The sequence below is a fragment of the Rhipicephalus microplus genome, chromosome 3, assembly GCF_043290135.1.
Source record: "Rhipicephalus microplus isolate Deutch F79 chromosome 3, USDA_Rmic, whole genome shotgun sequence".
NCBI lineage: Eukaryota > Metazoa > Arthropoda > Arachnida > Ixodida > Ixodidae > Rhipicephalus > Rhipicephalus microplus.
The window spans coordinates 28,353,369-28,366,885 of record NC_134702.1 but is presented as its reverse complement, the minus strand read 5'-3'; the positions used below and the strand labels follow the sequence as shown (position 1 = coordinate 28,366,885).

Genomic DNA, 13,517 nt, shown 5'->3' with positions numbered 1-13,517 from the left:
ACAACGTGTACATAATACTCTGTAGAACGGCTGTTAGCTGGGCACGTCGGAATGGATTAATTTTTAAAATGAGTGAGGAATCGGGAATAAGAGAACCATTCGGCGTCTTACACCTTGATTAAGCTCTCGTTTCGATCGCAATTTAGAAAATCGCTCCCATTTTGCTCATACACCTGAACCTTTGATCTCTATTCGTGCCCGAACAACACCAAAATTACCAAAATCCTCCGTGCCGTTTGCATTATTTTACGCGTATGTTACAGCGCAAGTACAATAATAAGAAAATTTATACGAAGGGAATCGGCGTGCAACAAGCAATTGACGTAAAAGAACACCTAACTTTTACTTGTTCTCCAAGCATCAGCGATATTGCATGTGGCAGAGGACAACGACAGAACGCAATAAGCCCGGTGCTATAAAGTAACCCTCGCTATACCATTGCCTCTTCGTCTTTATTTTATGTATTGTGATCGAGAAACCACCACGTGCCTTTGAAAGAACGACACCGTTTCATTTGGCTGAGCGACTGCAGCCGAGTTAATCTCCCCCGAAAGGTATTGCGCCATTCATGACGATTGTGATCGGGGCGAACATCTCCGGGCACTCAGTCGTGATGAAAAGTTCTCGTCTCCGTTCCCCCGTCGTCACATTGCGCAACTCGAGACGAGTGCAGTATTCGTCTCGTTAGCATTGTCGTTATGTCACTCTCTCTATCGCTCTCTTTGTGGCACGCAATGCAACTCATACCGAAGGCAACGTTGTTGCTCAACGAATGTTGACACTTGTTGAATGTGAGGCACCACTGCCTGTTGCACGCAGCGCCGCGACTTTGCAACTCGTATAGTGTGCTCTGATGTATAAAGGTCCGGGGAGTATTTGGGGGCGTCTTTCAGCCGCATTACTTTTTCGCGTTCCATTACACGAGAATACTGACAGTGCGGCGTGCGATGTTTGCGGCACCGACGAAAATATCGAGCACCTGCTGTGTCATTGTCCTCCATTTGCCTCAGATAGACAAGTACTTGCCAACGCAACGCGGCGACTGGATGATCGGCCTCTTTCTGTGCAGTTGCTATTACAGCAACGTACACATGCCTCGACAGCCCACAAGGCAGTGAAAGCCCTGCTGTGTTTCCTGAGAAAGACAGGCTTGTGTGAACGCCTCTGACACGCGGTAGAGTTCTACACGCTGCAGTGAAATTACTGTAAGTCTCTCCCCACCCCCTTTTTTCCCTCTCTTCCCTCTTTGTCGTCTTTCTTGCCCCCTTCCTTAATACCCCAGTGTAGGGTAGCCAACCGGATGTCTTTCTGGTTAACCTCCCTGCCTTCTCCCTTTTTGTTGCTTCCTCCCATTACACGAGAACTGTACGCTCGTCACTTCACTATCGAGAAGGCTTCGTCACGCTGACGCCATTTGAGGCAACCTAGTATACCCGGGCAGACACGCGGTAATGACGTCACAAGAGCACGCTCGATAGGACGACTGCCGACAGAAAGGCGCCCCAAGCCAACGGTGTTGCCCAAGTGCATTATCTAGAGTAAACGGAGTTGCAATGTGGGCTTGTTGGTGATGCATTTGAAAGAAATCTTTTGTAGCGCGAGGCGAAACACACAAACAGGAAGGGATTGAAGGACAGGACAGAGCGCGGTGTCCTGTCCATCTATCTCTTCCCGTTTCCGTATTTCACCTAGCGCTACAAAAAAAAAAATATATTTCAAATTGGAGTAAGGAGGACAGAATCTGCGCAAAAATTTTTATAAACAGTCTATGTTCCAACGTGCGGCATAAAGGTCGTTGAAACACAGTCAGTAAAGGTATTTTTACATAGTGGGTATGTTAATTGTGCTGTTCTGAATGCATACGTGATAATTATGATACAGATGTGAAAAAAGTATACACTGGACGAAAAGACAACTGCAGGTTCGGTAGCTGCCGACGGCAAGCTGTAATTAACAACAACTTTATTTTTTTTGCATTTATGCCTTAATTATTGCAATACAGTTAAAACAGTACCAGGAACATTCCCTATACTTTCCTCGGCTTCATCACCTCTTAATTTTTATTATTGTGACCTGTAAGATATACTGAATAAATGCGGAATTGCAAAACACCAACAATATGGGGACTCGCTCGCTGGATTTCGTGCCGACCGGTTGTGCCCTCGCGATCTCCGACATCAGCGTAGCTCTGGCCGATTGGGCTTGCCCTACGCTATCTCCTGACGCCGACAAGAGCTCTCGCCAGTGGTGCCCCGCCCTCGGACTCCCGCAACCGTGTCCCATCTTTCCTGTCTTCTCCTTACTTCCGTCGTTCGCTGTCCCTGCGCCTCGCTCTCGCCTTCCTCTCTCTCAATCTATTTACCTTTAAATCCTATCCTTTTAATCCCTTCTCTACTCCCATCCCTCGTGAGTTAATGTTGTGGTGTCCTCCCCCTGAGAGACAGTTTACGGGGCTCACTTTTCCCTTCTTTTCACTTAAAATCACTTCCCCTCCAACAAAATGGTATACAGAGCCCAATTCACGGGAAAGTAACACGGGTATACGGATATAAGTAGAACGCCCTTTCCGGGGATCATTTATCACACGTCCAGCGACCATCAACTATATAGTCAGTGGCAGCCTAAGAATAAATACAGGCTCCGCCAACGAGGCTGCATTGCCCTTATATTTGATGCGCGGAAAAAGACTCCGAGTTGCTGCCACCTCGGTGCACATCATACACGGCACAATCACAAACTTCAGCAGCATCGTATGACGACCGGCAAGGATGATGCAATCTACGTACGTGTGGGTAAGAGTTGAACCTTTATTGGTTCATCCTAACCAATACGTCATTACAAAGGGCGGCTCTAGTTGAACGCGCGTAACACAAATGAATAGTGGTACACTTCACTTTTCATTTTTAGCTAGTCAGTGACTATAGTTTCAATCGTAACCAGGGAGCGGGAACTCCCTATAACTCCCATGTAATCGCTCTCGCATGCCGATAATCTGCAGCAACAAGAAAAAACGGCAAACAGCAGCAGCAACAAGACATGGATTTCGATTTGCTACTGATTTTTTTCGTTTTCCTTTTCTATGTCGAACTTTGTGACCGAAAGTTACTCTAGGAAATAAAACAAAATCAGAGAAAAAATATTACCCAGCTATTCACCAACTATCCTAACGTTTTACATTGCTACATACATACATACATACATACATACATACATACATACATACATACATACATACATACATACATACATACATACAAATAACTTCGTTAAAGCACCAGAGGGACTAATTGAACGACGTCCTATATAAGGCCCCCTCAACCAGTCAGCGACTCCACCCAGGTCGGCACAGGAAGGTGAAGACCCTCCGCGATGGCCAGGGCCCTCCGGCCTGCCAGTAGTATTTTTTTATATTTTTTTTCCTTGTGCCTCAATCGTTCATTCCTTAATTCACAAAATAAGCACCACGAATGTGCAATTCCCAAGCACAAATGCGTTATATGGGAGTTATTAGCCTGCATTACGAATAAGTATAACCACAATACAAGTACGTATATTTTTTGTTAAGTCACACAATCTGAATAAAACTCCAGCCTGCAACGTTCTTATTAGGCATACGGCCACTTTATTTTGTTTTTGTGTGCGCACTTCAAAATGCAAATTTAGTTAAAAAATAACAGAAACACGGAGGTCATAGAGCGTTGCGAATATTTCGCCTGGATATGCTGCACAATACCACGACGTTAATTAATACCCAAATTAGGATAAACAATGACAGACACATGTATTATTTCACTGCACAGTGTACCAGACAAATGCAGTTCCCACGCGTCCGCATTCAAGTGTAAACAGTCGCACGTCAAGTTTATGATGCGAAGCGCTGATAAAGCAGCAGGCCCGCTAAAACCGAAACCAAGTCGCCAAGATAAGCATGGCACCGTGCCTAGTTAAAGAAACCGCACCAAGTGCACTAACATCGCATCAAACAGCAGACTAACGCTGTTAAAGAGATTCGACGTATAGGGTTACAGACGTTAAAAATTGGTTACTACATCTGCAAATCACAATAAAGAAACGATGCGCAAGCCGCGAGAAGCGAAACCAGAAATGCCACTGACGCCCTGCGCGGAGGGTTAATTCATCTGCGTCGTGGCAACGACTCGACGAACATTATCTGTTTCACTTTGCTTCAAAGGCCAGCCACGCACGTGAGACACTCTGTATTGCGGCAGCCGCGCAGCTTAAGGCCGGAGAAGTCGCGGTGTCACCGCGCTATGTGGGTCGCATGCCAAGCGACCAACTTTGCGTGTGCGTCGCATCTGGGCACGACACGGCGGAATTCAGTCGTCGTCTCTCGTGGTGCCCATAAATCTTCGCGCCGTGTTTCCTGCTGCATTCCTAATGGTCAACGATCGCGCGCCGGACCGGGGCCGACAAACCGGGCCGCGCATTTGGCATGCAAGAGCGAATATCGATTCCAGAGAGAGCCGCTGCTGCCAGTTGCGACGACACTCGATCGTAACAGACCGTGCGCCGGCACCTTCGAAGAGGCACAAAATCCGATCGCTGTATCGCAGACGCGAGAAGACGGGCGTTTTTTTCGGATAGCAGGCTGTGCACGTAAACGTTTTTTTTTTTTTCTATTTTATACAGGTTTGCTTTGTTACCGATATTAGTATAGGCACCGCTAGTGCCAGCAAAACGAAACAAGGGCGATTTTCGGTAGTTTCTAATAGAAGAGCGGTTCGGTAAAACGTAACGCGTCTAGCATGCTTTAGACGCATTTGTTGGGTGCTCTGAAACCGCAGCTTTGAGCTAACGACAGATGGGATACACCAGGGTCTTCGAAGTCACGTTCTACGCACAGCAAAATCGGAACGCCCATTTAGAGCGCGTACGACACATACATCGCGCGCAGCCGCAACGGACTTGTCGCAGACAAGTTTTAACCTCGCCGCTGCATTGACGCATAGGGGATGCACAAAACTTACCAGCGTTCGACTGGGAGGTTGCGTTTTTTGTGTGAATTATTTGAGCCATCCCGGCAGAGCTCCATCTTTCAGCCTTCAACAGTCTGGAGGATTCATCCCTGTGGGAGTTTATTTCTTTCGCCGCCGGCGGGGCCGGCTTGCAGCGCGCACCGGGTGGCTGGGAACTACATGTTTCGACGAGCACGAAGCACCAGCGACGGCCGGTCACGAGAGGAAACCACGCTTTTTCGGAAACACGAAACTATTTGAATCGAATGTAAACAGAACCTTCGCCGGCTGGCCGCACGCAACTTTCCGGAGCGCTGCGCTTGCGGTTTTTGCGTTCGAGAGTAAGCGCTTTCTGCGATACTCTCGTATCAGTAAACATGCGTTTCTTTTGCCGTATTTTAGTTTAAAAAATATAAAGTCTTTTATTTCTTGCAGAAAAATAATAATTCAATACTTAAACTTACAATTGTTCTGTTAAAAACTTGTTTTACTAAAAATGTAGCAGCAGTTTTCTTTTTTATCTGAGTGGGGCCGCTAGCTGCAGTTATGGCGGCGCACATGGAAAGTGATACAGACGACGATGTTCTGCAAGTGGAGGACGATTATTACACTTTTCTGAACATCGGCAAAGATGTAAGTTGGCGCGCTTTCGATCAGATTATATAGACGTGCGGGCTGCGTTAATCTCTGCCGATCCGGTCGCTTTCTCGCTGCGGAGTGACGAGATATCGCTCCGACCATGCGCCGGTGTGCTGGTGTTTGTGACCGACGCTGTCGCATCTTCTCCGCGCATCCAGGCTACCGAAGACGAGATAAAGAATGCCTACAAGAGATTGAGTAAGATATACCACCCGGACAAGCATGCGGACCCTCTCAGTAAGCGAGATGCGGAGGTGCTTTTCAACAAGACCCGGAGAGCTTACGATGGTAAGTCCCCTGGATTGGAGCCGCAGCCAAAAGTGTTCACGGTTATCACTATACACGGCGCCATCAAGCCGATTAAGATGAGAAGTTTGTTGAACAGTAATTGATTTTGAGCCTCTCACAGACGAAGGTTCCCTTCGTAGCGATATCGATTCTTGATAATAACTACGCCTGAGCATGACATCTATGCAAGTTGCGCATGTGTTGCATAAGCAAGTCGCGACACGCGGGAACTGTGGACGCGCCCTCTCGTTTGACATCTGGTTACGCACCTGAAAGACGAGGGAAACGGTGCATCTGTTGATAACAAATGCTGCTAGGCTGACGACAGCAGTGGCGAGGCACAGTACCACGAACCGTGATGCCCTTTTTGAAGGAGTCTGCCTGCTTTCGTTGTGCAAAGCCAGTTGAAAGGTGGTCTAGTTTTACAGTTTAACGTGTAATCTTTGAAACTAATGCAAATATGAGCGTGACTTACGCGATGGAAAAATCGCTTTGGTAGGAGCAGGATCACGGTATTGCTTTAAATAATTTGCTTGCGTGCCTTCCTCTTGAATAACCTCGTATTCTCGCAGTGTTGATTAACCCCCACAAGAGGGCCATATATGACACGCTGGGAGTCAAGGGTCTCGAAACGGAAGGATGGCAGGTAACTGAATGCATCACTTTTGTACTCGTTCTTAGCATAATCGTATAGATCTGACCAGTATTGATTTTGCATGCTCCTGGAAAAACATCTCATTGTTTTCATAATTAGGGAGTTCCATGCTTCAAAGCATTTTAAACAAATAATCTGATTCTTGAATTTCAACTAAGTAAGTTCATTCCCAGCCTCTTTCTATCTTGGGAATAAATTAAGCGAACCATTAGCTTGTGAACTTGGGCATTTTGTGTGGTTAAACATTAATAGCAAACATGCAACCTCACTCAAGTGGTTGGGTAAATCTCATTGAATTTCTTCTGCAACAAAAGACTGACAAATCTGAATTTGCTTGTCTATTCGAAGCATTGCTTATATTCATCTAGCAACACGTAGTATTGGCTTATACGTTTATAGTGAACGCAATCACTGTATGTACAGGTGCGCATTTGTATGAACAGTGATAACGCTCAGCGTATGTGTTGTGCATGTTTTGTATATTTGTAGTTTAATTAGCATGAAACTTGATTTAACAAAGGATGACGATGCTCAAAATTATTTTGTTAAATCAGAAATTTCGTAAACTCGAGAAAAGAATTTCTCAGTCCTGCAAGATTTGAAATCGTAATGTAGTGACACCCAGAAGCCACCACGGCATTGTTTTTGCCGACATTCCACGCGTCTGAAGAGTTCGCAAGGGCAGCCTAAGCATATTGGACATGATTTGGGGCAGTGCAGGCCATGTAGGCAGTCACATGAAGCTGTGACAGGCTGTTGATATGCATTGGTGTGAAAAGCAATGCTGTGATTCTGCTAGCAGTACAAGCAAGCAAGATGCGAGGATATGATATGTGTTGTCTGTCACGAAGATCATGAAATAAACAAGGCGAGCACCACCACCTTTAGCATCATCCAGTATGTGAGAATGCTGCTGACTACCGAGTTCGCTGTTCCGTGCATAGACAAGGCGTACAGCTTTGTCAAAGTAAAGCTAGGGCTGTAACTAGAGCATCTAGATGCTTTAATACTATATCGTTAGAGCACACTCTTGAGGACTAAAACCATCTCGCCGAGAAGTAAATGGCAATCGCTGCTTTTTCCGTCAGTTACTACAGAATAAACTTCTTTTTATAGAGTTTTATGGCCAAATTAGTCAAGTTATTCGAACTTATGGCAATAAATAACGTTATGGACACCTTCCATGGAATAAAAGTTTCTTCACTAGGTTGAAAACTTTGTGACATTGTGTTTTGTTAGATTGAGCTTTGGGTGTATTTTGAAATTTACTGTCATGTGGGATTTGAAAGCACAGAGTTTCATAACGTTACATTCAACTCAGTATTACATAAATTACCATTTAAATTGCATAAACTGTGCACTAAGGGAATTTTGTAGAGCACTTTGCCTCATAAGATGCATTTGCCCTTGTCTTTATGTGACATTTTCACCTCTACATTTCTTGCATCAACTTTGTCAGATCGTACAGCGCACAAAGACGCCACAAGAAATCAGGGAGGAGTACGAGCGGCTGGCACGAGAGCAAGAAGAAAGGCGTCTACAGCAGCGAACAAATCCAAAGGTTAGCAATTTCTTAAAAAGGATGTTAAAAGCGAATATTAAGTCGACATTGATTGTTGAGATAACCTACCAAAAACATTGTAGAGCTTGTTTCATGCTGAGGAAGTGCCTATTTTGAAAAATTATTACATTTTAGTGGTTCGCACGACATTAGCGCATTTCAAATCACTTGCCTGAAAAGACCACTGACGTAACAGTTGCTTTGCCTGACGTCACTTGCCTTGACTGTCCGGCGGCAACATATTCAGCGCGAAAGTGTAGCAAACACACACGCAGATATTGTGGCTGTTCAGCACACCATCGCAGAGGCACAACACTCAGCCACTTCGAGCATAGGCCTCAAAGTAATCTTTTAATTCCGTGGCACCCATTGGAAAATCACATCTGTTTCTTTGCTGCAGCTGCTCTTGCTCATGTGATGCCACCATTTGGACATCTGGCATACTCCCATGCGTGCAGCATTTTGTCGAAGCAAAAGCAAATTTTGCCGTACTTTCTGTCAAAAGGACTTTCATGAGCGAGCAAAGTACAGGCAGCAGTATGGGATAATGAAACTACTACTGAGACGCGACCACGTAGGTGGAGCGTGGCTTTGCAAAAATAGAATTCCATAGTAACGGCGTTCTTCGTAGTAACGGCAAGTGGTTCTTTCATTTTAGGAATCAAAAAGAAGCGGATGAGCAATATTTTATTTTGTCTTGTAATGCACAGAATGTTCTTTCTTATTTCAAGTAGATTAAGTATCAGCAAGAAATTGTGCTCTGTAGGGCATGGGGGCTTATTACAAAATGTCCCACTGGTGGCACATATCATGTCCCACATTTACCTTAATTTGTCTATTAGTAAAGCACAGCTGTTTGTAATATTGACGTATTCACTGGCATCGTTTATGACCAGCTTGAGAAAAAATTATGTATCTATAAAAATTAGTTTTAAAGCTTAGCTATTAAGCACAAAAGCTGGGAACGAAGGACTTCTAGAAGACTTTATTTGAGTACCAATAGCTATCTTACAGCCAATTGAATGCAAGTCCTCCAATTGCAGTTAATTTGTGGCAGCGATTGCAGCTAATTAATAATTTTGAGAAAGGTAGCTTAAGAAAATCGTTCCCTGGACTTCATAGAATGCACCTGACCTATTACCAGCCTCTCTGAAAGCGTATGAAATTGTGCCGAGTCGCAGTATGAATCATTCATCATTTGGTTGGGTCACACAAGGTGCAAGCTGTGGTTTATGTAATCCAACTCGATAAAGTTTACTGTCGATTTCTTTGTACAAGAATGGCGGCACATTGCTATGCTTGCTTTTGTCATAAATCGCATGTATGCTTCTCTGCACAACATGTTTGCCCATCTAATTACGGAAGCATTCAAATGAAGGTGAACTGCTGTCTTTTGTGCGTGCTTTCATCAGAAGTGCCACATTTACAATTTTCATGTCGCATTTCAAACAAACGGTACTTGGGCATTCTGTTCGCAAAAAAATAATTATGTGACCGTTAACCATTTTGGGTAAATAGGCTTGTAGGAAAGCCTTGCAGGAAGGCTAGCTTCACAATTATTTGAAGAGATACCTTGTCGAATTCCGAGGACTACCGTGGTTCTATGATGTGTATGAGGTGTTGCTGTGTTCCACAGCCTTTACAACATTTTTCCTGTTTAGTACAGCATGCCAGGTATTAACACATCTGTGCTTGCTAGGGTTGTCGTCATGCGCTGTTGTCATGCCTTCTTCGTCTTGTGTCATGTCAAAGTTTTTGCGGTGTTCTTTTTCTAATGTGGTAAGCATCTGTGCTCCCATGCTAACACGTGGCACTACTTGTGTAAAATTAGAACGTCAATCATGTCAAGACTGCCAGGTCATTCTCTTTTGTTTTATATCAGCAGAAATTAGCTTAATTAAAATATTGTCAGTTGGTCTACGCTCAGTTAGTCATAATTCTCATATGGTTTGATTCTGAGGTTGTAAAAAACACCTGACTCCATCCACTTCTGTGTGGGCACTCTGCATCCCAGACAAGTTCGAGTGGCCGTCGGACGCTGCATTTTTATGAAGCCTCAAAGTTGATCTTGTATGTGCCTCATCGCTTATCTTTCTCGCAGGGAAGCATAAGTGTTGGAATTGATGCCACAGACCTTTTTGAGGCCTACTATGACGATGATACGAGAGGGTAAGGCAACGTTGTTTTGCATATCTCCTTGTGCACCCTTTTTTTGTCACTATCTTTCTGTTGCAATCACTTTTCGTCGATTTGATCTCACTTGACCTTTTGTAGGTTCTCCTATATTTTTGACATGTTTTAAAACTGGCCATAGTTAATACATATAAACCACAACAAAATATTAAAAAACAAATTTCATGAAAATCAAGGCTGTACTTTGCTGGCAAAAAAGAAAGGGAGGACACATATGTCCTACGGACTCTAGAAGGTACCATCATGTTATAGCATCACCAGGTACTTGGGATGAAAAGGCCAACACAATTGATCCAGAGGAGCACTTGTCAAGCTGTATAGAGGAACATTATGTGCACCTCATTTACAGCTACAGAACAGCACCTGCGCATTCGCCTTACATGCCTACGTAGGACTGTTGGCTGTTCCTGTAAAGCACGCTTCACTGCATTCACAAAACAATTGTTTGTCAATTTTGTTGTCCCTTCTTGCTCTGTGAAAGTGGCTGAGTACTGGTGTCTTCCCTGATTATTTGTCCTTCTTTCAAGAGGTACATGATGTCAAGAAAACTTGTAGTATTCTCGTGCACTGTTATTCATAGTTAGGCTTAGTAAAAAGCGTGGAAAACTTGCAAAGGATTGTTTTTCGATGCATTTGTCAGTTGACTTACTGTACAAGTCTACAAAAACACGTGATGACATTAGTTAAATTCGTGTCGCTAGAAAGCCAGGAAAAGAGAAAATTACCTGCCATTTTAAATGACGTAAATGACAGACTTTATTATCTGTATGAGAGGAAAATCCTCAAGCTTCTCTAAAAAGAATTGAACAAATCTCAACGATGTTATGGCTCGACTATCACGTTCTGAAACTATCGTAAAACAATTTTTCTCGAGCTTACATACACTGTGGTATGATAGCAACTTATTAGCGTCACACATTACAACAGGTGATGCGGAAAAAAACATTAATACACAAGGAAAAGTGAAATGTATGTATTTCACTGATGCCCAAAGCATTAATTTGACTTTACAGTTGTATTGGACACACTTTAAAAACCACCTAAAAAGCATTTGATACTGTGGAAGGAAACCTTATTCAATTTGAACATGGAAGCATGCCACTTTAGTTAATTCTTACCCTAGTTCATGCCTCTGAGTTTTTGGCAAAAACAAATCGGTTGTTTGAATTTGTTTCTGGTATGTGTCCTTTCACTGACTGTCATCATTCGGCTGTTGCACGGCGCAGGTATTTGCCACAAATGGAAATCAACAGCATGACCATCAATCAGTCAATCGAAGCACCTCTGAGCCTGAACGACACGGTCACAATGAGCGGGAACCTGTCGGCTCAAAATGGAACCGGGAACGGGAACATTACTTGCTCCCTCCGGCATGTTGTGTCGCAGAAAATGTGGTCGGAGGTATGTACATTTGAGCGCTCGTGGGGGTGGTGTCAATTTTTCTTTACAAAAACTCTCTCTCTCTCTGTTCAAAATGTGCCATAATACAATATAGGGTTGACCTGGTTCTTAGGCTATGCCTTGTTAGAAACCTTTTGCAGCAAACCTGCTGTGATGGCTAAAAACTGCTCAAAGATGGAAACAAGCTTCTACAGCGTACTTGTAGAACTACAAAATTTTTGAAGGTGTGCTCTCCTTCAAAACATGAAATAGTGCACTGGGCTGAAAGTTGAAGGAAACTTATGTTTGCCATAGTGAAGTGACAGGGGCACCAGGGGCAGTGTCTTGCCAGAATATGGTCATGTTATTGAAATCAGTATGTAGTATTGTAGGAAGTTGGTAGTTTCGATGGTTGCTTGCACGATACTACTTCTTGGCATTCTTGCAAGGGCATTCAATTAGATGAAGTAACATTGATGTATCTGTTGACCCAGTGATGGAAGCTGGATGACACAAATTTATGACAGAGAATGTTTTATGTGCTGTGGCGATAAAAATCTGCATGATTAGCATCAATACCTGTGTTTGCCGTGCAGAGCATTTTTATGTAGTGAAAAACGAGACACCTAGGAAATTAGGGTTTCCTGTGGAGTGCCGGGTGCTACAGAAATGCCATCATGTTTTTTTCTTTTTTTTTTTTTGTTGCTGATAGATGTTCTTTGCCATCACCGGACTGACTTCGTGGTGTTGTTACTCAATCTGGTCGACCATGTCTTGCAATTGACTTGACCTAAGCCGCGCTTATCTTGCACTATGCTCGGGACTGTTTTAAGGCTGTGAGAAGCACCATAAGAGAACTGTTCAGAGCGTACTGGTAATACAGTCGCCGACTGTTTATTCGGACTCGACGGGAACCGCCAAAACGTCCGAATAATCGGGAGTCCAAATAAACGGATTCACTCGAAAAAAAAAAAGCACTTTTATAGGCCCTATCGCCCGAAAAAACTGTCATGCCTGCACACACGCACGCTTCCGAGATGGTTTGCTTGGAAATAGAAAATTGAGACTTCAGACTGAGGTAGGCCGCCTTCTACCTGGTGAATTATATCCGCTTTCTTCGTCATCGGGAGTGTCTTGTAGCTCCCACGTTGGCCGCGTTTCTTCACTCCCGACGGCGTAGCAATGGGTGGCATTGTAGCCATTTCAGTACGCCACGGAACAGGCAAGAGAGCGAGAACACAGACAAGACGAATCAGGCCTAGCCGCAAAAGCAGCTGACTGACACTGCTGACAAATGCCACAGCGAACAGACTCTGTAGGTGGCTTGGCTTGGCCGCTCATCTGGCTAAAAAAAAAGCGTCGCCAAACATAGCCTTGGAGATCGGCAGTAGCGATTTCTGCGTGCATTTTGACACTGGCCAGACATCCATCCATAGCTAGTGCAGCATATCATTTTGACACTGGCCAGACATTCATCCATAGCTAGTGCAGCATATCAGTGCTGGCAAACTAGCAAACGTATTGTTAACGCCGCTCTCAGCGTGTAATGACGTACGGCGACGCATCCGGTCAGTCAAACGGAGTCGGAATAACCGAATGGCGCACAGTGGGGCGTTCGAATTTTCGGTCGTGAGTGTACATTAGGATCAATGGGGAGTTAGCGGTGCCATGAAGATGTCCGAATTTTCGGCATATGAATAAACGGTCGGCGACTGTATTTGAAAGTTGTAGGGGAGTTGAGTCTGCCCAACTTTTGATCCTTTTTGTGGGAGCAAAAAAGTGGAGAAGATTCAGTTGAAGCTATGTTGAATGACTATGTTTCGTG

At 44.2% G+C, this 13,517-nt stretch overlaps 2 protein-coding genes across 2 annotated transcripts in view; one reads left to right on the top strand and one right to left on the bottom strand.

Moving 5' to 3' along the window:
* Positions 1 to 5,182, bottom strand: part of LOC142803653 (calmodulin-binding transcription activator 2-like) — a 573,461-nt gene extending 568,279 nt beyond the window's left edge. Inside the window, exon 1 of the mRNA XM_075889143.1 lies at positions 4,989 to 5,182. Within this exon, the coding sequence (XP_075745258.1) occupies positions 4,989 to 5,037 (49 nt within the window). The 5' untranslated portion in view covers positions 5,038 to 5,182. The remainder of the gene's footprint in view (positions 1 to 4,988) is intronic.
* A 282-nt stretch (positions 5,183 to 5,464) lies between these two features.
* Positions 5,465 to 13,517, top strand: part of LOC119177186 (dnaJ homolog subfamily C member 11) — a 46,284-nt gene continuing 38,231 nt past the window's right edge. The window contains exons 1-6 of the mRNA XM_037428596.2: positions 5,465 to 5,609; positions 5,774 to 5,903; positions 6,476 to 6,549; positions 8,018 to 8,119; positions 10,221 to 10,288; positions 11,539 to 11,713. Of these exons, the coding sequence (XP_037284493.2) occupies positions 5,523 to 5,609; positions 5,774 to 5,903; positions 6,476 to 6,549; positions 8,018 to 8,119; positions 10,221 to 10,288; positions 11,539 to 11,713 (636 nt within the window). The 5' untranslated portion in view covers positions 5,465 to 5,522. The remainder of the gene's footprint in view (positions 5,610 to 5,773; positions 5,904 to 6,475; positions 6,550 to 8,017; positions 8,120 to 10,220; positions 10,289 to 11,538; positions 11,714 to 13,517) is intronic.